This window comes from Heptranchias perlo, chromosome 31 (assembly GCF_035084215.1).
Source record: "Heptranchias perlo isolate sHepPer1 chromosome 31, sHepPer1.hap1, whole genome shotgun sequence".
Lineage (NCBI taxonomy): Eukaryota > Metazoa > Chordata > Chondrichthyes > Hexanchiformes > Hexanchidae > Heptranchias > Heptranchias perlo.
Genome location: NC_090355.1, coordinates 18,265,815 through 18,289,500, shown reverse-complemented (window position 1 = coordinate 18,289,500; position 23,686 = coordinate 18,265,815). Strand labels below are relative to the sequence as shown.

Sequence of the window (23,686 nt, the reverse complement as noted above, 5' to 3'; positions counted from 1 at the left end):
TCCACAAGCTTTCGGAGGCTTCCTCCTTCCTCAGGTGAACGGTGTGGAAAAAAATGGGAACAGTAGTTATGATCTGAAGTTATTGAAATCAATATTGAGTCCGGAATGTTGTAGTGTCTAAATGAAAAATGAGGTGCTCCTCCTCGTGCTTCATTGGAACAGTGTAAGAGGTAGAGGACAGAGAGGTCAGAGTGGGAGTGGGATTGGGAATTAAAATGCAAGCGACCGGCAGGTCAGGGTCACGTTTGCGGATTGAGCGCTCAGTCTATCAGAGATCTTCCCTTTTGTTCTTTCCTCCCCCCGCCTTTTCCTTGGTTCTGTACTTGCTTAAAAACGGTTTAATCTTCCAGTGCTGACGAAGGGTCATCAACCTGTTTCTTTCTCCACAGATGCTGCCTGACTTGCTGAGTATTTCCAGAATTTTCTGTTTTTATTTCAGATTTCCAACATTCACAGTATTCTGCTTTCCATTCACTGAATAAAGTCAGTGACCAGAGAAGCTCAAAGTGTACTTTTCTTGTAATAAGGGAATCAAGTGTTTCTACCTAATGTTAGGTCAGTTGTAGCACTCTCAAACCCACAACCTTCTGACTCAGGTGCAAGTCCCACTCCAGTGACGTACTGGGGGAGTGCTGCACTGTCAGAAGTGCCGTCTTTCAGATGAGATGTTAAATCAAGGCCCTGTCTGCCCTCTCAAGTGAACATAAAAGATCCCACAGCATAATTGGAAGAGCAGGGGAGCTCTCCCTGGCGTCCTGGCCAATATTTATCCCTCAACCAGCAGCACTAAAACAGATTATCTGGTCATTACCAAACGTGTTACAGGAAAATGAGAGGTTCCATTTTATGTAAATATGGTATAAATTGAACACTGCCATTTTTCAGTTCCATAGACTTTACACATTTGTGACTGACTGGCTAAAGAAACATTCTCTACATTACCTCAGATTGGACTGGGCTGGCTCAGTGCTCGAAGAAGGCTCCAGACTTATTGGAAGAATCTTATCATTTTTGTACTGATCATATCTCTGCATAGAAAACAAGTGGAAGAAATATAAACTTTTGCTTGGCCAAAACTGCTATGCACTTTCGATCAGTGGATAAAACTATATAGAGTCTCAGATCTGTTCAAAACATAGTCTGACTAAACAGTAAAGAACACATTGGGGTAGAAAATGGTTGGAGCTGCGAACGAACACTGCTCGCCGCTCCACAGATTTATACTAACCCACAAACTTACCGTGGACTTTTCGTTGGCCACTTCCTCTAATATGAAGCGGAGAAGAGCCCAGCCTCAGTTCAGGTGAAGCTAGGACCCTGGGAGAAATCAGAGGATCAAGCTCTCCCCTCGACCAATCAGATCGCAGCATTTTTGACAAGCTGCGTTCATGGTCTCTGCGGGCTTGGAACGTTAAAACCAGGAAGTGAAAGGTACAACATTAAAATCAATGTAAAAAGAGGGTAAGGAATAATTGAATTAAATAAAGGAGACAGAAGGGAAAAGTAAAAATAAATTAAAATTATTTTTAATGACCAAAAGCTATTAAAATAAGGAGTAATGAAGCTCCACATTTTTAAAAGTTAATTTTTAGTTGTTTGGCAGTCATTAAGACTTACTGCGCTATTAAAACTTAGTTTAGACCTGGTATTTTTTTAAGCGTACTTGTTTGGTGGCGTAATTAGTTACTTCCAGCTGGGCAGATAAGCAAGTTTGCACTTTTTCAATGATTTCTCCGATTGCAGCGTGATGTCCCTTTAATTCGAAGGTGTCATATCGCTGGCGAACCATTAGGAGCAAGTTCTGGATTTCCGCGTTTCACTGCGCACGTGCAAATGCTGGAACTTGCTCCTCCATTTTGCCACTAACAACGGAGAGCACTGTTGAGCTCAGTGTTATTTCAGGAGCGATTTCTGCCCCAATATCTTGTAGTGTAAGGGCACTTAGTTTCTGCCAAATAGTTACCTAACTTGCTAGCAGAAACACCAAGAGTTACAGTGGAATAAATTCTTCTAAATATAAACTTTATTACATTTACTTTGATACAGAAATAGTACAAGTTAGAATCATAGAAGTATATACCTAATTCCCTTTTGAAAGTTACGATTGCATCTGCTTCCACCATCCTTTCAGCAAGTGCATTCCAGATCATAACAATGTGTGGCGTAAAAAAGTTTCTTCTCCTCTCACCTCAGGCTCTTTTGCCAATTACTTCAAATTGGTGTCCTCTGATTACCAACCCATCTGCCAATGGAGTGTCTTCTTATTTACTCTATCAAAACCCTACATGATTCTGAATGCCTCTATTAAGTCTCCCTTTAGCCCTCTCTGCTCCAAGAAGAACAACCCCAGCTTCTCTAGTCTCTCCACATAACTGAAGTCCCTCATCCCTGGTACTATTCTAGTAAATCTCTTCTGCACCCTCTTGGACACAATACTCCAGCTAAGGCCTAACCAGTGATTTATAAAGGTTTAGCATTACTTCCTTGCTTTAGTACTCTATGCCTCCTATTTATAAAGCCACAGATCCCATATGCTTATCAACTTGTCCTGCCACCTTTAAAGATTTCTGTATGTAAACCCCAGGTCTCCCTGTTCCTGCACCTCCTTTAAAATTGTACCATTTAGTTTATATTGCCTCTCCTCATTATTCCTTCCAAAATGCATCACTGCACACTTGTGTTAAATTTCATCTACCATGTGTCTGCCCATTTCACCAGCCTATGTCCATGTCCTTCTGAAGTCTGCTACTATCCTCCTCACTGTTTACTACTTTTCAGAGTTTTGTGTCATCTGCAAACTTTGAAATTATGCCTTGCATACCCAAGTCCAGGTCATTAATATACATCAAAAACAGCAGTGGTCGTAATACCGATCTCTGGGGGACATCAGTGTATACTTCCCTCCAATCTGACAATTTCATAGTTCTCAAATGGGCAAAACATTCACAGGCTTACATATTGGACCACCACTGGGCTCTCAGAACCTTACAATTGTCCATGGTAATAAAAGATCTGCAAATAAGTGATGCCAAAGTAGGAATACAAGCACTATCCTGTGCTTCCAGCAATTGAAAGAAGTGCAGATCAGGAGGTAGGGATACAAGACTGCTGCCCTAATCTCCAACCCATGCTCCCAGTGAGTCTCAAACAGAGTTTCTTGGCAAAAGCTATATTCACAATACTGGAATGGATATATTCAGCCATGTTCAGATCAAGTTGACTGAGCAGAATAGGGAGATGGCAATCGTGCAAAATTAAAACAGGTGAGTCTGAAGCTGCATTAAACGTCAAACTGGCAAGGTGGTACAGCAACTCAAACTGCTCTTAAACAGTCAATGGGTATTTCATCAATTTAAATCTCTACACAATGCCATTATAGATGGTGTACATATATAAACAAAATGCATCATTCACAAATCTACAAGATTACATGCATATTATATTTTGTAATACTATTAGATGTGAAAGAGTAGGAGAAATTAATGGATTGCAGAAAATGTGGTATGTGGAGGGCATTTGGAGCCTTGTGCTAATCTACAAATATATGTAATTGCCTAGCTCTTCACAAATTGTATTACTGAACTTTCTCCTCCTGCCTAAGTGAGCAAGCAATAGTACTGATCTGAATAGACTACTGGCTTAAGTATCCCAAAATAAATGGATTTTACATTGTTGCTAGAAAAACAACCATGATCAGCACTGGGCCCTGACTTTTTCTAGTTGAGAGATGTATTCTAAGTAGAGTCAAGATAAATTTAACCAAAATTGTGTATGTGTAGTCCACATGTTGTCATATTTCCTAAATCATGTATAATTTCTCACTGCTTCCTCCATTGCTTTTGTAAAATGCAAATGTAATAAGCATTTTTTTAAAGCTTTGTACGCTCAAGACCTAGAACACATTAGTTTTACTACTGGTTTTTGAAGTAACAATCTCTTCATTGCACATTGGGTAATAGTTGCATACACAATTGCTGTACATGTTGCAGTGCTAAAGAGTACCAATCTTTATCTTGCACATAATTATTTTGGAACATTTACAAAGAAAAAATAGATACAAGACAATAAGTGACTGAGTAAAGACAACCTAATGTGTCTAACTGAAATATACATCTTAAAGTGTTTAAGCAAAAGATATGAAAAATTGGTTACTGTAGTTATCAAAATGGAAGCTACAATTTTCAATTTAGCTGTCGGCTTCCCCACCCTGAAACCTAAAAATTAGGGTCCCTGCTCCTAGTCCTGGGTTGTAGGGCCTCCTGAAACAGGATCAGCATGTTCAGCTTCCTCAGAAATGTTTTCTTTGGCAGTTTTTCAAACTTACTTTCTAGGCGGAACTTTTGAAATGTCCTGCAGCTGTTAACTGCTCCTTATCCATGCAATTTTCATGAAAATAGCCAGGATCCCCAACATACCCAAGCTATAGGTCGTAATTAGAACACTATACAACGTTCCCCATTATTTATGGCAGCACTCAAACAGAAATTAGCATAGTTCGATAAATTAATCAGCCTATATGACTATTGCAATTAACAATTCTGAACATGACAAAAACAATCTTTTCAACAAACTCCTAGCAAGGAACTAGAGCTGTTCTCTCACTTTCTCTATTTCAACCCTCAGTTAACCTTTTAAGAACCAGAATTCATCAATTTGAAAGTTTCATTGATTTAAGGTACAGGATCAGTTCCCCAACTCTCCTCCCCTCCAATACAGACTAAGAACCCTGACCATTACCACAACTCATTGTGATACATTTCCATGTTCTTACTTCAACAGTTTAAATCTGAAAATTTATTGCGATTAAGCAAGAGCCCCGTCTGAACTGCAGCACACGGCAGTCAGCTGTGCGCTGCAGACAGTCAGTATAATGCACTATTGCAGTATACAATTTGTAAGTCACAGCTGTTGAACAGATGACCAGTACTGAAAGACCTGGATGTTTTGGGTACAATTTTCTACAATGTCTGAATTAGTTGTAACTTTCAACATGTATTTCACTACAATAACTTGCATTTATATAGTGCCTTTAACATAGTAAAACATCCCAGGGCGCTTCACAGGGGCGTTATTAAACAAAATTTGACATTGAGTAGTATAAGGAGATATTAGGACAGGTAACCAAAAGCTTGGTCAAAGAGATAGGTTTTAAGAAGCATCTTAAAAGGAGGAGGAGGGGTAGAGAGGCAGAGGGGTTTAGCGAGGGAATTCCAGAGCTTAGGGCCTAGGCAGCTAAAGGCACAGCTGCCAATGGTGGAACGATTAAAATCGGGGATGCCCAAGAGGCAAGAATTGGAGGAGCGCAGAGATCTTGGAGGGTTGTAGGGCTGGAAGAGGTTACAGAGATAGGGAGGGATGAGGCCATGGAGGGATTTGAAAACAAGGATGAGAATTTTAAAAATCGAGGCATTCCTGGACTGGGAGCCAATGTAAGTCAGCGAGTATGGGGGCACTAGGTGAATGGGACTTGGTGCGAGTTAGGATATGGGCAGCAGAGTTTTAGATGAGCTCAAGTTTATGGAGGGTGGAAGATTGGAGGCCAGCCAGGAGACCATTGGAATAGTCGAGTCTAGAAGTAACAAAGGCATGGATGAGGGTTTCAGCAGCAGATGAGCAGATCAGGGCGGAGATGTTATGGAGGTGAAAGTAGGCGGTTTTGGTGATGGAGCAGATATGTGGTCGGCAGCTCATTTCAGGGTCAAATAGGACGCCAAGGTTGCGAATGGTCTGGTGCAGCCTGAGACAGTGGCCAGGGAATGGAGTTTGCGGCAAAGACCAAAGACAATGACTTCGGTCTTCCCAATATTTAGTTGGAGGAAATTTTTGCTTGTCGGACAAGCAGTGTGACAAATGAGAGACAGTGGAATCGTCGAGAGATGTGGTGGCGAGGTAGAGCTGGGTGTCGTCAGCGTATGTGCACACTAGAGGAATGTTCTGTCCATGAGACCCTAGTCAAGGGTGCCTGCGCATACCCCCATCTACAGATCTCTTCTAATTCAGAACTGTTAGGGTACAATAGTCTTCCAACATCAAAAATAGAAATTCAGTTAACAAAGAACCCTGAAGCAGTTAAAACTTAGGAAAGTAAGGTACTCGCATTGGGATGTCAAGCTGAATTTAGGTATGAACTGTTATCTATCACAAATGAAGATATCAACTATTCATAAAATTATAACCTGAAATATGTAATGTACTGACAAAAAGACTGAAGAAGATCTGGCTTGGTTAAAGGCACAAGTTATAGCTCTTATTGTGTGAATCAAATGGAGCTTCTGTTCATTCAGCAGGGTAAGGGTTAATGCAAGCACATTGATTTTAAAATTATAATCTAAAAAAGCAAACAAAAAGGCTGCTTTTAAATCTCAAATCCCTTATCAAAAGTCTGCAGGATAAGACTTTTATATAATATTTATGACAAATTGAGAAAAGCTCAGCAACAGTATTCACCTTCATTTGTGCATGTGCCCAACGCACTACCAGTTTCTTAGAGAGGGCAAGTTTGCCATTTAAGCACTGAATGGCTCGCTCGGCTTCCTAGAAAAATAAAACAAGGAGGAAACTAAGTTAATAGTGTTTGAATAGGCAACATTTGCTTTTTCTAAAAAAACCTCAGCACTGATGTATAGTTATTTGAATAACTCATTACGTTTAGTAGGTGTCAGCCTTGGGTCAGTGGTAGCACTCTTGCCTCTGAGTTAGAAGGTCGAGGGTTCAAGCCCCACTCCAAAGACTTGAATACATAATCTAGGCTGGCATTTCAGTGCATTACTGAGGGAATGCTGCACTGTCGGAGGTGCCGTCTTTCAGATGGAACGTTAAACCGAGGCCCTGTCTGCCCTCTTGGGTGGATGTAAAAGATCCCACAGTATTATTTGAAGAGCAAGGGAGTTTTCCCTGTGTCCTGGCCAATATTTATCCCTGAACCAACACCTAAAACAGATCATCCACTTCATTGTTGTTTGTGGGTAAATTGGCTGCTGTGTTTCCTACATTATAACAGTGACTACACTTCAAAAGTACTTCACTGGCTGTAAAGTGCTTTGTGGCATCCGGAGGTCATGAAAGGAGCTATATAAATGCAAGTTCTTTCTTTCTAGTAGATGAAAGTGCATAAAACCATGGAGGGCTGGCAAGAATTGTGTAGCTATACACAGGTCCAAAAGGACAATTTTATCAGTACCCCACGAGAAGGCATTTTATAAATCTACCCAGGAAGTGTTTTGACAGAGATGGTTTCAGAATCAAAAATGATTCAAATATGATTAGAAAAACAACAGCATGGCACTGTAAGCTGAAAACCTATTCATGTAAAATTTATTGAGGGCTATACCATTTAGCATTTTAAAAAGAACTTCAGTTTGTCCTAGAACTATAACATATCTTAATGTTTCGATTGCAATGATAAGCTTTAAATAATCACTTTTTTTTAATCCAATGGGAGGTCGAACTATTGTAAACTAAAACAAACACTTGACTTTAGGTAATGAAACACAATTATCTAAGAAAATGTTCCATGTCCCAACACCATTCCTCAAACACTGCCATGTGTGATATGATGGAATATACCTGAAAACTTCCAACTCAAACTGGACAGGTGACAATCTCCAGCATCCGAGGATGGCCATTTGCAGTGTACTTTCCAGTGCAGTAACTACTGCAAGTATAGAAATAACCCAACCATTCGATTATACAAAATACTCGAGTTGTGAGCTGCAATAGAATCATGCTACTCAGACAACATTTACAAGCCACTTGAGGTTCAATCACCGTTTAGGATGTCATCTTAACCCCTTAATTTTTACAGCTGATATACACTCCAGCCCAGCTATTATTTTATATGATGTATATTCTGAATGGTGCATGAGACAGTATTAAAATTAGACTTTAAAATCTAGTTTATATATGCTGACTCCACTTGGAATCTATATACTATCTATCCTGTTAATTTAAAATAGTGAAGTTGCTAGTTTCAGACCTTTCCCCAGAGTAAAACAACAAGGCTCTACATCATACCATTCAACCTACAGCATGTAGAATTTGGGTCAGGACTTGGGCCAGTACTGAGAGTTTCTTATTGGACTTGCAAATCAGTTGGTTGTGTCAGCTTGGGAATCAAGCTGCTTTTATCAGTGGTGCTGCTTAATGGACCACATAAGAGGCTTCTCTGCAAGATCGAAGACTTCGATAGTAGTGGTAATGTATTAAGCTGGATTGAGAATTGGTTGGAAGGACATAGTCAGAAAGTTACAGATGGATTTGGATCGGTTTGGAGACCAGTCATCAGTGGTGCCCCGCAGGGATTGGTGTTGGGACCACTGCTCTTCACTATTTTGATGTGGAGATGCCGGAGATGGACTGGGGTGGACAAATGTAAGGAGTCTTACAACACCAGGTTATAGTCCAACAGTTTTATTTGAAATCACAAGCTTTCGGAGGCTTCCTCCTTAGTCAGGTATTTTCATGAACGATCTAGATGTAAGTGCTGGGGGGACGATCTGCACATTTACACATGAGATCAAGATCTGTGCGAGTGTCAGGACCGTAGATAATGCTCCACTGCATCAGGCGGATCTTGATGTGTTGGGGGACTGGGCTCGTGACTGGCAAATGATGTTTAATTTGGAGAAGTGCAGAGTTATGCATGTGGGCAGGACAAATACTCAACATACATACACCCTTCAGGGAAAAGCATTATGGCAGGTGGAGAGAGAGAGAGATCTGGGCGTTCTAGTGCTTAGGTCTCTAAAGGTTCATGAGCAAAGCCTTGAAGCAATAGCTAGAGTAGATAGGGCGTTGGGGCACATTTACAGAACAACTGATTATAAGACAAAGCATACTATTTTGTCCTTGTACAAGACCTTTTTTTTTATTCGTTCACGGGATGTGGGCGTCGCTGGCGAGGCCAGCATTTATTGCCCATCCCTAATTGCCCTCGAGAAGGTGATGGTGAGCCGCCTTCTTGAATCGCTGCAGTCCGTGTGGCGACGGTTCTCCCACAGTGCTGTTAGGAAGGGAGTTCCAGTATTTTGACCCAGCGACGATGAAGGAACGGCGATATATTTCCAAGTCGGGATGGTGTGTGACTTGGAGGGGAACGTGCAGGTGGTGTTGTTCCCATGCGCCTGCTGCTCTTGTCCTTCTAGGTGGTAGAGGTCGCGGGTTTGGGAGGTGCTGTCGAAGAAGCCTTGGCGAGTTGCTGCAGTGCATCCTGTGGATGGTGCACACTGCAGCCACAGTGCGCCGGTGGTGAAGGGAGTGAATGTTTAGGGTGGTGGATGGGGTGCCAATCAAGTGGGCTGCTTTATCTTGGATGGTGTCGAGCTTCTTGAGTGTTGTTGGAGCTGCACTCATCCAGGCAAGTGGAGAGTATTCCATCACACTCCTGACTTGTGCCTTGGAGATGGTGGAAAGGCTTTGGGGAGTCAGGAGGTGAGTCACTCGCCGCAGAATACCCAGCCTCTGACCTGCTCTCGTAGCCACAGTATTTATATGGCTGGTCCAGTTCAGTTTCTGGTCAATGGTGACCCCCAGGATGTTGATGGTGGGGGATTCGGCGATGGTAATGCCGTTGAATGTCAAGGGGAGGTGGTCAGGCCTCATTTGGAATACTGCATCCAGTTGTAGTTCCCTCACATGGTGGGTGACAGAGGCTTTGGAAAGAGTGCAGAGGAGGGCCACTACACTAATTCCCAGCTTAAAGCATTTTAGTTATCAAGATAAGCTAAATGAGCTGGGACTCACTTTAGAGAAGCATAGATGTCGGGGTGATCTGATTAAGGTTTATAAGATGAGGGGAATAGATTGTGTTCCAGTTGACCGTTTGTTCCAATTAAATACGCCAGGGAGGACCGGGGGGGGGGGGGGGGGGTGACAATATTAAGTTGTACAAGGCAAGATCTAGGTTAGACGTTAGAAGGTGGTTCTTTTCCCACAGAATCTGGAACAGGCTGCTGGCTCGTGCAGTGGACGCCAATTCGCTGAATTCCTTCAAGCGAGAACTGGACCTGTTTCTGGCTGGGGCAGTGATCATCTCTTACAAAGGTAGGTATCGTAATGCATAGAATTATCAGGGCCAGAGTGATCTCCTGGACTAGTTTCGATTGACAAAAGGGTCGGAGAGGAATTTCCCAGATCTTTCTTCCCCAAATTGGCCTGGGTTTTTAAAAATCTGTTTTTTCTCCACTCCCAGGTGATCACATGGAATGGGGCGGGGAGTGTATATACTGTGACACACAAGGTATCACAATTGTGTGGGGCAGGCTGGATGGAATACTGGGTCTTTTCCTGTCCGTCATTGTTCATATGTGGGGAAATTGAGAATAGTTAAGAAGCAACCATGCTGCTTTTAGTCATCATCACAAAACAAATCCAGTAGAAATAATCCTGAGTGGACCATCAATGCTAAACTTCTAATTCAGTCAAGGTGTCATTTTCACTGGTTAAACAGTTGAAGCTGCAGCCAGTTAAATTAAAAATTTCAGACAAAATAGCCAGTATGAATGAGATGCAAGAGAACCAGCACCCAGGATTTTCGTGGCCTAGAGTTCACAGGCCAGCAGCTAGTAATTAGTGGGCTCACTTGTTTTTTTTATTCCTCAAAATTACAAATTGAAGAACTTGTCAATACATTCGTGGTAAGAGGATAGTCAAATATGAATGCTAAGAAACAAAGGTGGCAAGCTTGTCTTGAAGAGTAGGGTGATGGCGGACATAATAAGCAAATACTTCGTCTCAGTTTATACAGAGGGAGGTGGATATTGAGAATTTAGAACCACCAGAGGTGGCTGGAGAACAGTTCGTGGTTATCATTTAAAAAGAGATAGGCATAAAGAAGTTACCCAAACTTAAAGTAGACAAATCACCAGGATTTGCTGGCTTACATTCATCCAGAGAAACTGGGCAAGAAATAGCAGAGGCTGACTATAATCTTCCAAAATACTTGGGAAAGGTAAATTGTGCCAGGGGCTTTCAAAAAAGATGAAGATAAGCCAGGAAATTACAGCCCAGTTAGCATTACTTTAGTTGTTGGTAAACTACTCATCTATACATTAATAAGCACTTGGGGAAACAGGATCATTGCCACTTAGCACAGATATCCAAAAGGCAGGTTGTGCTTGACTAACCTCAGAATTCTTTGAAAAAATAACAGAGGGTAGAAAAAAGAAAATGTAGTCGATGTGGTACAGCAACATATGGCTGATATGGATTTTCAAAAGGCATTTGAAAAGGTGCCACATAAGAGACTGACAGCAAAAATAGCAGCACGTGGAATTATAGGGAATGTAGCCACAAGGAGGTGGTTGGAGTAAAGGAACTTTCTGTGAATGGAAAGACATGGTGAGTAATGTTTTACATGCATCTGTGTTGGAACTGCTCTCATTTACTACATACATAAATGATCTGGATTCAGGGAACAATACTGAAATTTACTAATGACACCAAATTGCACTGTAGGTTGTGAAAGACTGTAGCAGGATATAGTAAGGATAGTAGGATATAGAAGGACTAAGAGAATGGGCAGTGCAGTTCAATGTAGAAAAAAAATGAAGTAATACAAGAATAGGGAAAGGAAATACACACCTTAAATGGTAAGATTTTAAATGGAGCCTTATTGCACAGATATACAGGTCCTCAAAAAGGTGGGAGCACAAGTACACAAGGCCATTAAAAAAGAGAGATAAATGAATCCTTTGTTATCTGGAGGTACAGAATACAAAAGCAAGGAGGCAATATTGAATCTAAGTTACAAGGAAAGGTTAAGGATGTTCCGCTTGTTCTCTTTGGAAAAGGGATTTCAAGGTGACCTAATTATAATTCTCAGGATTCTGACAAAGCTGATCCGGGCAATTTTTTTTTAGTATGGAGAGGGGGGGGGGCGGCATCACGAAGAATATTTTCATACAAAAGACGATAAACTGGTGAGATAAGTCACCAAGGAAGACCATTGACGTAAATAGTACAAATTGGGTCAAGAAACAACTGAAGGCATTTTGGGATAGAGCTCAAAAGGATATGACAAGAAGATAGGTAAATTGGGCTCAGAGCCAACCGAAAAGGCACAGATTTATCGGGCTGAATTGAGCACAAGATCAAAAAAAGTACAATTTAACATGTACTGACTGTTGTATGCGACAGGTCAGTCCCAGATAACTCCCCTTCCAAAATATTGGGATCCACTCCTGCAACATACACAACCTACCAACTTGACTGAAAGCTAGTGAGTCGTATGTTTTCTTTTAAACACAACAAGCTTTTGTACCTATGCTTGTTGAAGACAGGTCTAGAAAGTACAAAGTTAGCACAACATAACTATCAAGTCTCATTTAAACAATATGGTAAATATAAATCAACATACAAAACAAGATTGGTTGTCCTTCACAGCCAAAGCTGTTTTTGATTTGAGAGTTTTCCTTCTCTGCAGGAAAATGCTAAATGTACCTTATTAGCATGTGAGAGGAAGTGAAGTCAATAGAACAAAAATACCTAAGGGAGGGAACCTAAGGTCACCAATTATTAAGGCCTGTACAGTTGACTGGTAAACAGACTGGCTCAGGACTTTTTCCTCATGTTCACTGCAAAGGTCAGCTGGTCTTTATTTTCCTTTGTTGCTACTATGGTTTAATATTTGAAACCTTTTCTTAACCAATGGTTTACAGTCTCCAAACTTATACATGAGTGGTTTCTGAAAATATGACAGAACTAGTTTCCATATAAATATATTAATCCCTGTAAGTACTAATGCAACATTATTTGCACTCACTTTCAAACATACATTATTAATTCAGAAAATACAGTGAATTTTGTGTTATATCTGGTTTAGCATTTTAATACGAGAAATTAAGGCAAAGATAAAATCACACTACAAACACTGTACTCAATAATGCTTAGTGAGGTTTGAAAAAAAGAGCAGGTAGCTGGTTGAATGTTTTTTTTTTAAAAAAAGGAAAGCAGCACAAATTTTGCCACTGGAATAATGAACATTCACAACATGCTACAAAAACAAATCTCAATTCAAAACGTTCTAAGGGGGTGATATTAAAGCTGCAAGTTTCAAGCATGAAGTCATTAGAAATTAGAAGGCATAAGATATATGCTATAGGCTAAGGTGGTTTTTGTCTAATTAAACTTAACATTTAATTAGCGAGATTTTGTGCACTCATTATTAATTTCCCCCCTTGCGATGATATGGAAATGCTATTGAAGCAAGGACTGTGTCTACAGAAGCCCATATGAGTGGTCTTGCTGTTTGTTCTCAAAGCTGTGAGCTTTGTTGTTTTTTGATTTCCTGGTTTGAGCCTTTTCATTACAATTTAAGCCAAAAGGTATGGAGCTTCGGTGCGTGCCCCAACATACAAAGTGCGGCCTACTAATCAACTAGCCAATTTCCTAAGCTTTTTCTGACTTAATTGAAGCTTTCAGGATTATGAGGGGTGATTGACAAAGTTGTAGTAGGCAAATTGTTCTAATACGGGGGGGGACTAATAAAAATTACAGAATAAAGAGTGAAGTCTGAGGTAATAGGCTGGTAAGTTACTTGGGAAGGCCACTAATGTGAATAATAAGTGCGTGCAAGAGAAAAATGGATAGATTTGTGGCATGAGAAGGGATTGAGGAACATAGTGAGAAGATGGGTAGATGGGAAATTAAAATGACACTGTAAACGTGATAGATATAATGAAAAACATTTGGCGTGCACATAAAGCAGGTATCTGAAAAAAAACTATGCTGCTCCCTAGTTAAATAAAATTGAAGCAATTCTTAGATTGGGTTTTCACATAAAACTTGAATGCACTGTTAGTGTGTTAAGGATAGGTACAACAGTATTACTAACCAGACTTCTTTAATGCTAAGTAAGTAGAACCAACATAAGTAATGAATTTTTAAAAAAAAATCATGATTGATCTGAATCTTTAGTGGCCCCAAAACAATATTACCTTTGGAAAAATACCTACCTCTTTTGTCTCAAAGTTGACAAAGCAGTAGCCCCTAGGTTGCCCCTCAAGTGGACCCGATTTGTGAAACAGAAAGTCAAATTGCTTTACTTTTCCAAATTTCTGGAGAAGCTTTAGAAGGTTATATCTGTAAAACAGGTGGGAATGCTGTTAATATGATTGTGGTTGTTGATTCAGAATTGAATATTACCACTATTGAAGAAACCTGCACATCCACACATAATTTGAGTAAACCCACACAATGTAGCCTGAATTGTAAATTCAAATAGGTGGTTTTCTGATTTTACTGAAGGCTCTGTTTAGGGCCATGCTCCCTTTCCAAGCTGGAACATTTTGTTAAGCAACCGCTCAGGCAACACTAATTTACAGGAACCTCTTGTCATGTGTGAGGGGTCAGTACTATGCTATAGTACTATGCTATGTTTATTCATCAGATAAAAGACAAGTATGATTCAGGTAACTGTGCAATGAATTTCAGAGCAGGCATGTTAGCAACATAGGTACTGCATGGGGGATGTCACAGTGGAAGGGGTTGGTTAGTAACAGGAAAGCATAGTAAAAAAAAAAGTTAAAGATTGGGGAAAGAGATTTTTTTTTACCCTAACTAAAAAGGGCAGAGAAAGGGAATAAGTACTTAGGATGGCATGGCCGGGAAAAAATATTTATTGTACTCTGGAAATAAATTACCATTCTCCTGCTAGCAAGTTGGCAATAAAATAATTGACTGATATCCTCACATGTAATCATTTCCTGTTTCTCTCCCTTCAAACAAAAAGTGGGGCATTTTCACTTGCCAAGACTTCACAGTTTTGGTTTCCCCCCCGCAACCACCATATATAAAAAAAACACTACTGCAACAGAAAACAAGATACATTAAATTGGTGTTGCATTGAAAAAAAGTATCTTGGCAAATCTTGGGAAAAAAAAGTCTGTCACTAGCATTTGCTTCCACAGAGCAGCACGGCAACAGCAGTGCACAAAAACTGGCAGTACCCCATCTATTGTGCTCTTTCCAATACCAGTTGGACAGAGAAACAAAGGCACAATTACATTCCAATAAAACCAGTTCTATGACATCCCAGTGTCCAAGTCTTTCTGGAAGAATAAGTTTAATTTTTTTTATATAAAGAGTACAGCCATTCATTTTCAGATCCAATCTTGTGTTTCCAGGACATGGTCAACAGCAGCAATGGATTCAACAGCTGAAAACACAGCTTGTCGATCAAACAAGTCATTTCCACCCAATTCGCTGCCAGGTTTCAAAAGCACTTATCAGCCTCTAATTTTAAAAAGCTATTGTAGTAAATGTGACCCCTTTTGTTCAGCCATTAGATGGCAATTTTCTGTAACTTTTCAGTATCACAATGCAAAAGCCATAACTGGGATGTTGATAACAATTCTATACTGAAAGCTCATGGTTTTAAAAAAAAATCGGCCAAACATCACATTGAAGATGACTCCTCATTTTACTCTGGCTGAAATTTCAATTGGAGTAACTTTATTTTTGTGGTTTGCCTCCATTCTTAGTATACAAAAGATTCCCATTCTCTTGCTTATAATTATGTACTAACTTGACTTAAACAGTCTTAGTGTTGATAATCCGATGCAGTAGGTTTGGTGGTATATTAACAACTTCCTTTATTTTCCCTCTACTAGTCACCTTCACATACAGAGGTGCTCACTCTTCCCACTCACCACCCACTGAGGCTGGACAAATTTGTACTTTTCCCAAAGATTGATTAAGGTTTAAAAAGTTGCAAGGATTGCGCAACACAAAGTACAAATAAGGGGGTCACGAGTTTAGAGAGAGAACTAATTTTAGATCCACTGATTTATGGCTTGTGTCATATTTTAATGAAACTACAGAAAGACTGCATGCATGGAGAAGGAGATCAGAAACCGGGGAGGGGGTGGGCAGAAAGTAAGAGATCGTGTTGTGAGAAAGACAGGCATTAAGAAAACAGATGGGGAAATAAACATTGCAAGGAGAGAAGACACAGGTTGAAAAAATATCAGGGAGCAGACAAATGTTCATTCTAACATACAGATTGTAGGATAGAATTGTTACAGACAATCATACACGAAAAAAAATATGGGAGCGAGGAGCAAATGAAGGACAGGCAGGCTTACGGGTAACAAGTCAGGGTAGAGACATTTGTAGAAGAGATGGCAATACAGAAAGATACTGGTGATACAGATAAGGGCAATTAGAGAGTCATGAGAGATAAAAAGGTCACAAACAAAATCAAGGAACAGAAAACAAAAATCAGCAGGGTGGGCGGGGGCAAGATAGATATAATGAAATAAAAGAGGTCAGGGAAAGACACACAAAAACACAGGGAAAGACACTCATGACACACAGAAGAAACAGATCAGGGGCATACAGCACTCATCGTGAGCAATATCACAGGCGATATACCTGTCTATTACTGTCTGACCATTCCATTGGTCCAGAGTCTGCATCGCCTTCTAGCACTTTGAAACTCCTGTGGGAATCATATCACCAATACCATTTGTTTACCAGACAACAATGACCCCTCTGCTCCTTTAGCAATCTGAATGGTCCATGGGAATCATGTGATCTGCAGGGCACGGACTCAGTTTTTTTTTCTTGTAATGGCAGCCACTCAGGTCTTACCTCTTCCTTACTGACCTCTTGACCTCACTGGCCCTGCAGTGGAAGTGTCCTTCTTGGGGACCTTGGGCTTTCCTACTTGAACTATGTTTAAAAATGAATACAGCACTTGACTCCAGTCACTTGATAGAAGCTGCAAAGAGGCAGGAACTTGGCCCACCTTTGTTCTCTGTTATGCCCCATCAACAATGCTGAGCCACAGCATGAGAGATCCATTCCTGTCTTCCTTAAGTTTCTCCCCCCGCCGGGTTTCCATATGGAGTACAGAGGTACTATTTTCAAAAAATGGCTTGATTAACATCTTAAGGAGAGGGAGTTCTCTTAACATTTATGCAACACACTTAAATACAAGCTGTTGGAGCAGACAAATTTACAAAAACTTCCACTTTTCAAGAAAACTTATAGGGCAGTCCCAAGTTGTACAATATTTGCACAAAAAAAGCATTTTGAAAGAGCTCGAGTATTTAACTTAAATATTAGAACAACCAACATTACTTTGAATTGCTACTAGTAACGGACATAGCTGCAGTTACGCTTTGAAGTATTGAAGGCCACCTGGCAACTATGGCAGTGTTAATCTAGCGATTCAACTAAGTTAATTCAGTATAGCAAACGAGACAACCATTGTGGATACCATGCATTGGAATGTTTTCTCTCTCTCCTCCTTCTCACCAACCACCCCCCACAACCCTACTGTAGCTGGGATTTGGTTCCAGCTGCAAGCAGCCATCTGGTAAATTGCCCAAGCTGTCCATCTTCATGTGAGCCCAAAGAGTGAGCACTGCATTCTATTCCAAGCATTGGAAGAAGCACAGAAGAGCTATGGGGCCATGCCCTAGTGTCAGGTATCTGAGTTATCAGAATGAATGGATAGGAGGTGTCTGAAAGATGATCTTAGAGGTACGCAAGATAGTTAAGGGGCTGAAAAAGGTAAATTTGGATTATTATTTTAAACTAAATTCAGAAAGTGGGACAATGGGACGCAGGTTTAAAATAATAAAAAAGGCAGATTTAGCACTGAAGTCAGGAAATTCTTTTCACACAGTGATCAATGCATGGAATGGATTTCCAGATAGAGCAGTGGAGGCCCTGCCCTTGCTGACCTACATTGGTTCCCAGTCCCAAACACCTCAAATTTAAAATTCTCATCTTTGCATTTAAATCGCTTCAAAGATAGGGAGGGAGGGGCTAAGCTGTTACGTTCTCCAGCCCTACAACCCCCCCCTCACCCCCCATACTCTCCGTTGCTCTATCTCTGGCCTCTTATACATTGCCCCTCTCTTCGACCCACCATTGGCAGCTGTACTTTCAGTCGCCTCTGGAATTCCCTCCCTAAAGCCTTCTGCCTCTCCACTTTAAGACCCGCCTTAATACCCACCTCATTGCTCAATATCACCGTCTTGGTGGTTTAATGTCCATTTTTTGATTACACCTCTGAAATGCCTTGGAACATTTTTCTACATTAAATGTGCTATATAAATGCAAGTTGTTGTTTTTAAAAACCATAGAACCATTTAAAAAACAATTGGGTGCAACATTATGATGTCTTTAGGGTCTTTCGGCAATGTTTGAATTAAGATAGGCCGAATGGCCCTGGTCATCTGTAATTGTCTTGTGATGAACGACATTATAGCATCACCCCAGCCGAGATCAGTCAACTCAGGGCAAAACCTAGCATCTGACGACCTGTATGGCAGGCAGTGCCCTTCCAACTCAGCGAGTTCACAAGTAAGGAACAGAGACAATAATTAGCTAAAAATTTCTGGACAGGGAACAACAATCCTGACGGCTTAACTTTCTAAAATCTCACTTTTGTTATTAGAACTTAAATCAAAATCACATTTCACCCATGTAAAGAATATCTAAAACAAAAGCAAATTACTACTTACAGGATGTCAGATTTGGCTCAGTGGTAGCATTCTTGCCTCAGTCAGAAGGTCATATATTCAGGCCCACTCCAGAGACTTGAGCATATAATCTAGGTTGATACTTCAGTGTGGTACTGAGAGTGCTACACTGTTGGAGATGCCATCTTTTAGATGAGATGTTAAACAGAGGCCCTGTCTGCACTCAGATGGAAATTGAAGATCCCATAGCATATTCAAAGAAGAGCAGGGGAGTCCTCCCGGTATCCTGGCCAACATTTATCCCTCAACCAACACCACCAAAAACAGATTATCTGGTTATTTATCTCATTGCTGTTGGTGGAACCTTGCTGTATCTGCCCCATTTCCCTACATTACAACTGTGATTACACTTCAAAAGTACTTAATTGGCAGTGAAGTGCTTTAGGAAGTCCCGAAGTTATGAAAGGTACTCTTTAAATGCAAGTTCTTCTTTCTTTCTTCGGAATGTTTCAGTACAGCAGATAAATGTAGAAAAATACAATTAAGATGCTAGCACTGACTGGATTACAGGCAGTTTAAAAACTGCAGTTGTTAAAAAAAAAAACTACTGTAAATGGACACAAGTCAAAAGTCAAATGTTAAGAGTTTAGTAAGCAAAGAAAAAATTACAACAGACATGCTCCAGGAAATATTCCCACATGGATCTGGTATTGAAGTATAAATGAAAGGACTTAAAGATTTTACTTTTTATAAAAAAACACATGTTCACAACATAGTTATTTCAATTATCTTCAGTATAAACCCAAATCCAACAGGGTTCATTCAAAGCTGACAACCAGAGAATATACTCACCAACTTTCTAATACATCCAGCTTTTAGGCGACCAATTTTCATAAAATTAAAATAAGTGAAAGCCTTAAAAATGGGAAATCCCTTGTGCATTTTTCAGTGTTCCTTGTGCAGTTGTTTGTTATTCTTCCAAATTTGCAACTTTTATTTTCTCTCCCTAGCCTTCATCTCCTTAAGACATTAACCTATGCTTGGGGTTTTGTCCCTTAGACAGCAATAGCTCTCTGGTACTTCATTCAAGTGGTTATTCTTTCTGTCTGATCATTGGTTATCTTTCAACCGTGGAGATAAGAGGCAGAGCTTTATCCTTTCTTTGTCTAGTATCCACAAGCATGTATTTCCAGCAGGCATTGCTGGTTAACAATCTAATATGGGAACCTTGGATAATTCTTCCCCACTCTGGTCCAGGCAGGACACCCTGCTTCTTTCTGGTGATTGGATAACCCAGCAGAGGTCAAGGGTTAATCTGGAACCTTCCTAGTCCATATGGCTGAGTTCCAAACCACACAAAGATTGTATCTAATAAGCCTTTGCAGGAATGTAGTCAAAGTGTCTCATGCTGACACTTTCTGGGAAATTCTAAAAATTGAGAGATTTATTTAAAAATCAGTTTGGGATGGTGTTTACTTGCAAAGGGGAGCCAAAATCACACTCTTTCTTATGAATTTATTAACAGCTTTGATAAGAGTTTTAGAGGTCACTATTCTTCATGGTTTAGCTAAAAATATTCAAAAACAAAGATAGAAAAGCATGTTTTTGTATATTGGCAAGATCGCCTGATGACGTGGTCAGTAAATGCACTGCCTGGCATGGCACGGAGTTAAAGGTTAGGATTGTCCCAGGTTCAATTCCAAACTCTGCAGAGTTAGCTAGTCTCAATAGTCTAATCGGAAACAGTAGTTGGGGTGCTAAAACTGGCTTTAGCATTCTGCATTGGCGGGAGGAGGAAGAGAAAAAAAATGGGAGGTCTCACTCTAGATTACTATCCAGCAACTCCAGAAATGCCACTAGGCATAGGTGGTATGCATTCCCCAATATTGATGGAGGTCAGGGGGGGAAGATAACAAAGTCAGTAAAGAAAACATTTCAAAAGTCTTTGGAAACAGGAGGTGTGCCAAAAGGACTAGAGGGTGTTAAACACTGCACCCTTTTCAAAAAAAAGAGAAAGGTACAAGCCCAGGAATGTATTGACTAAATAGTCTTACGACTGTTGTGGGTAAACTTCCAGAGTCCATAACACAGAACAAAATCAGTGAACGCTGAGAAAAACTTGGGCTAATCAGAGACACCTGCATCTGTAAGGTGCAGGTTATGCTTGACATGTTAATTGAATTTTTTTGAAGAAATTAGTGTATAAAAGGCGTGCAGTGGCTGTTTATATATGGATTTTCAGAAGGCACAAGATAAGCTGCCACATAAAATACTTGCTGTGAAAATTAAGGTACACAGTATTAAAGCAAATGTAGCTGCATGGAAAGAGAGGAAGCTTAAGAGAAAATGGGATACAAAGCAGAAAGTAGGGATGTAAATGAATGTTTTTCGGAATGTGGGTTGTGGTGTGTGCATTTAATCTGTTCTGGGCCTTCTTTTGCTTTCCATTTATATAGAAATCATTTGAACATAGGTACAAGAGGAATAATATAGAAATTTGTTGATTGGGGGCACTGAAAATTGTGAAGAAGAATGCAATAGATTGCAGGAGAACAGACAGGTTAGTAGAGTGAGAAGACAGGTGGCAGATGTAGTTCAATGCAGAGAAATGTGCAGTAAAAGTTAATATAACTTAAGCAGCAAGATTCTTAACAGACTGGAAACAGATCTAGGGGTGCAAATACTTAGAACTTTAAAAGCTGATAGAAAAGACCAATGAAAGACAGCAAATGGGATTTTACATAGGTATGGACAGGGACATTGACTACAAAAGCAAGGAGATGGTGATGTTGAATTTGTGCAAGACGTTGGTTAGACCAAAGTTATATTGTTTTGGGCACCTAGCTATAAGAAGGATATTAGAGCATGGAAAGGGTACAGGATAGATTCACTACAATTATTAATCTATGTATGAAGAAAGGCTTCCCCCCAATTGGATAGAGAATGATATAGGGTGAATCTACAAGACTTTTTCAAAATTATGATAAGTTCTGAGTAAAAGATGGCTGGTGAAATAGTAACAAGGGGCCATAAACTGAAGATTAATCATTAACAAAAGAAGAAGTTAGAAGATTTTTTTTCCCCACAGACAGGATTATTAGAACACAGAATACTTTACTATTTAGGCAGAAGCTACATCATTTAAAAAGGGAATTGGATAAATATTTGAAAAGCAAGAATGTAAAAGGATACATGGACTAGAGTCGATAGCTCCGGTTGAACAGCTAGCACAAGCACCATGGTGTAATTTCCATGACGATTCCTGATCGTCAATCTGTGTCCCCTGATATAAAGTGTACATTGTATGAGGGCTGGATTAGGTTTGGCTGTGATACCTGTCCCCCCTCCACCACGGTCAAATGATAGCCTGCCAACACTCACCATCAAGGCTCACATAAAGAATGGCCATTTGGGCCAGGTACCAGAGAACTGTCAATACCCGTGAAATTGTAACTCAGCAAGAGTCAGTGCCTTTGGGGGGGGGGGGGGGGATGTGGGCAAGGAAGAAAGAAACTCTGATTGTAATAGTGAAGTGACTTAAGCTGGAATTAAAGACAGATATTACAAGACTTTGCTGGATAAAGAAGGAGTCATCAGAAACACTCAAAACAGCTTTTGGAAAAGGAGGTCATGTCTTACCAATTGGTTAGAATTTTTTGAAGTTACTAGGTTACTGTCTACTTGGATTTTCAGAAAGCCTTTGATAAGGTAAAGTCTCCCAAGGCGTACAGTGGGCTCATTTGCGCAAACTCGACTTGCCCGCTATACGTGACGTCTGATATAAAATTTGACAGACTTTACAGCAGGTGGGCACCCAAAATAATGCCAGTGCCACCACTTTATTGCAAGTGTAAGGAATATTGCAAAGCTCCATGGGCCAACAGAGTGTATTATGATGAGTGCAAGTAACTTTGTTAGGTGCTTGTAAATCAAAAAAATACAGTTAGACCAGCAAAAAAAGTTTTTAGATCATGATTTTAAAAAAAAATCCTGTTTGGGATTAAGGTTGAAGCATTCTTGTTTTCTTGATAAGCCCAACTTATGTGGTAGTGAATGTCTTTCAGAAATTAACATTTATTAAGGGGGTGATTCAAATACATTAAAACTGTGCTGCAGGGCGTACGGCTAAATTCATATCCGTTTCTTCGTTTAGATAGTCATCAGCTTCTCGTATAGTAACAGTTACACTGTGTCGGTTACTGCCTACGATCTGCCTTGGTCAATTTCAAAGTTCCTGAGCCATTGCGTTTGTGAATGCCTTTCAGAAATTAACAGGCCGAACGGCATTGGACAGGGCAGGACAGAAGGTTGACTCCGAACAGCTGCTTGAACTGCCCAAAATAGTCGGCATACTTCATATGGTTTAAGCGTGGCCTTTGTAATTGACGCCTATGGTAATGGCAAATGGTTAGCGCCATTTGCCCGAGATAGGTAGCTGTCCCAGGATAAACAGGGACAGAGTAAGTGGTGGGCACTGTACTTCACACCACACGGACAGCAGTGGTTCAAGGCGGTGGCTCACCACCACCTTCTCAATTGCAATTAGGGATGGGCAATAAATGCTGGCCTTGCCAGTGACGCCCACATCCCATGAACGAATTAAAAAAAAGGTTACTCTGCAAAACAGAATCTTGTGGAGTCAATGGGAAGTTGCTACAATGGATTAAAAATTGGCTGCATTCCCATAAGCACAAAGTTGTTATTAACAGCTGTGTATCAGCTTGGAGGCCAGTTACCAGTAGTGTCCAACAGGAACTGGTGTTAGTAAAAAGCAATGGCCCTATCTAAATGACCTGGATATAGGTGTTGAGGGAATGAACCACAAGCGCACAGATTATACAACAATTTGTGCAAGCGTTAAGGACTGTGGAGGAGAACAAATTTCTGCAAGATGATTTAGATGCACTGCGAGAATGGGCCAAATTCTGGCAAATGGCATTTAATCTAGTTAAGTGCAGTGTTATGCACGTGGGATGGACCAACACCAACTATACTTACTCTTTACATGGAACAGAACTGAAACCGAAACCGGTTGAGATCGAAAAGGACCGTGATGTTTTAGTTAATAATTATCTAAAGGTTCATGACCAATGCCGAGCAACCATAGCCAAAGCAAATCAGGTACTGGTTGTGTTAACAGGACTATCTAATATAAACCAAAACATGCCATTTTATCCTTGTACAAACTTTGGTTGGACCACATGTAGAACTCTGCAACCAGTTTTGGTCCCCTCATATAATTGGTGATAGAG

At 40.4% G+C, this 23,686-nt stretch overlaps 1 protein-coding gene across 2 annotated transcripts in view; it reads right to left on the bottom strand.

Moving 5' to 3' along the window:
• Nucleotides 1-23,686, bottom strand: part of rbm18 (RNA binding motif protein 18) — a 37,402-nt gene that overhangs the window by 4,550 nt on the left and 9,166 nt on the right. The window contains exons 2-5 of one of the 2 annotated variants that reach the window (XM_067969670.1): nucleotides 16,748-16,859; nucleotides 13,953-14,079; nucleotides 6,448-6,534; nucleotides 943-1,028 (exon numbers count right to left, since the gene is read on the bottom strand). In XM_067969670.1, the coding sequence (XP_067825771.1) occupies nucleotides 943-1,028; nucleotides 6,448-6,534; nucleotides 13,953-14,079; nucleotides 16,748-16,803 (356 nt within the window). In that variant the 5' untranslated portion in view covers nucleotides 16,804-16,859. The remainder of the gene's footprint in view (nucleotides 1-942; nucleotides 1,029-6,447; nucleotides 6,535-13,952; nucleotides 14,080-16,747; nucleotides 16,860-23,686) is intronic. The other variant, XM_067969669.1, reaches the window with a different exon arrangement.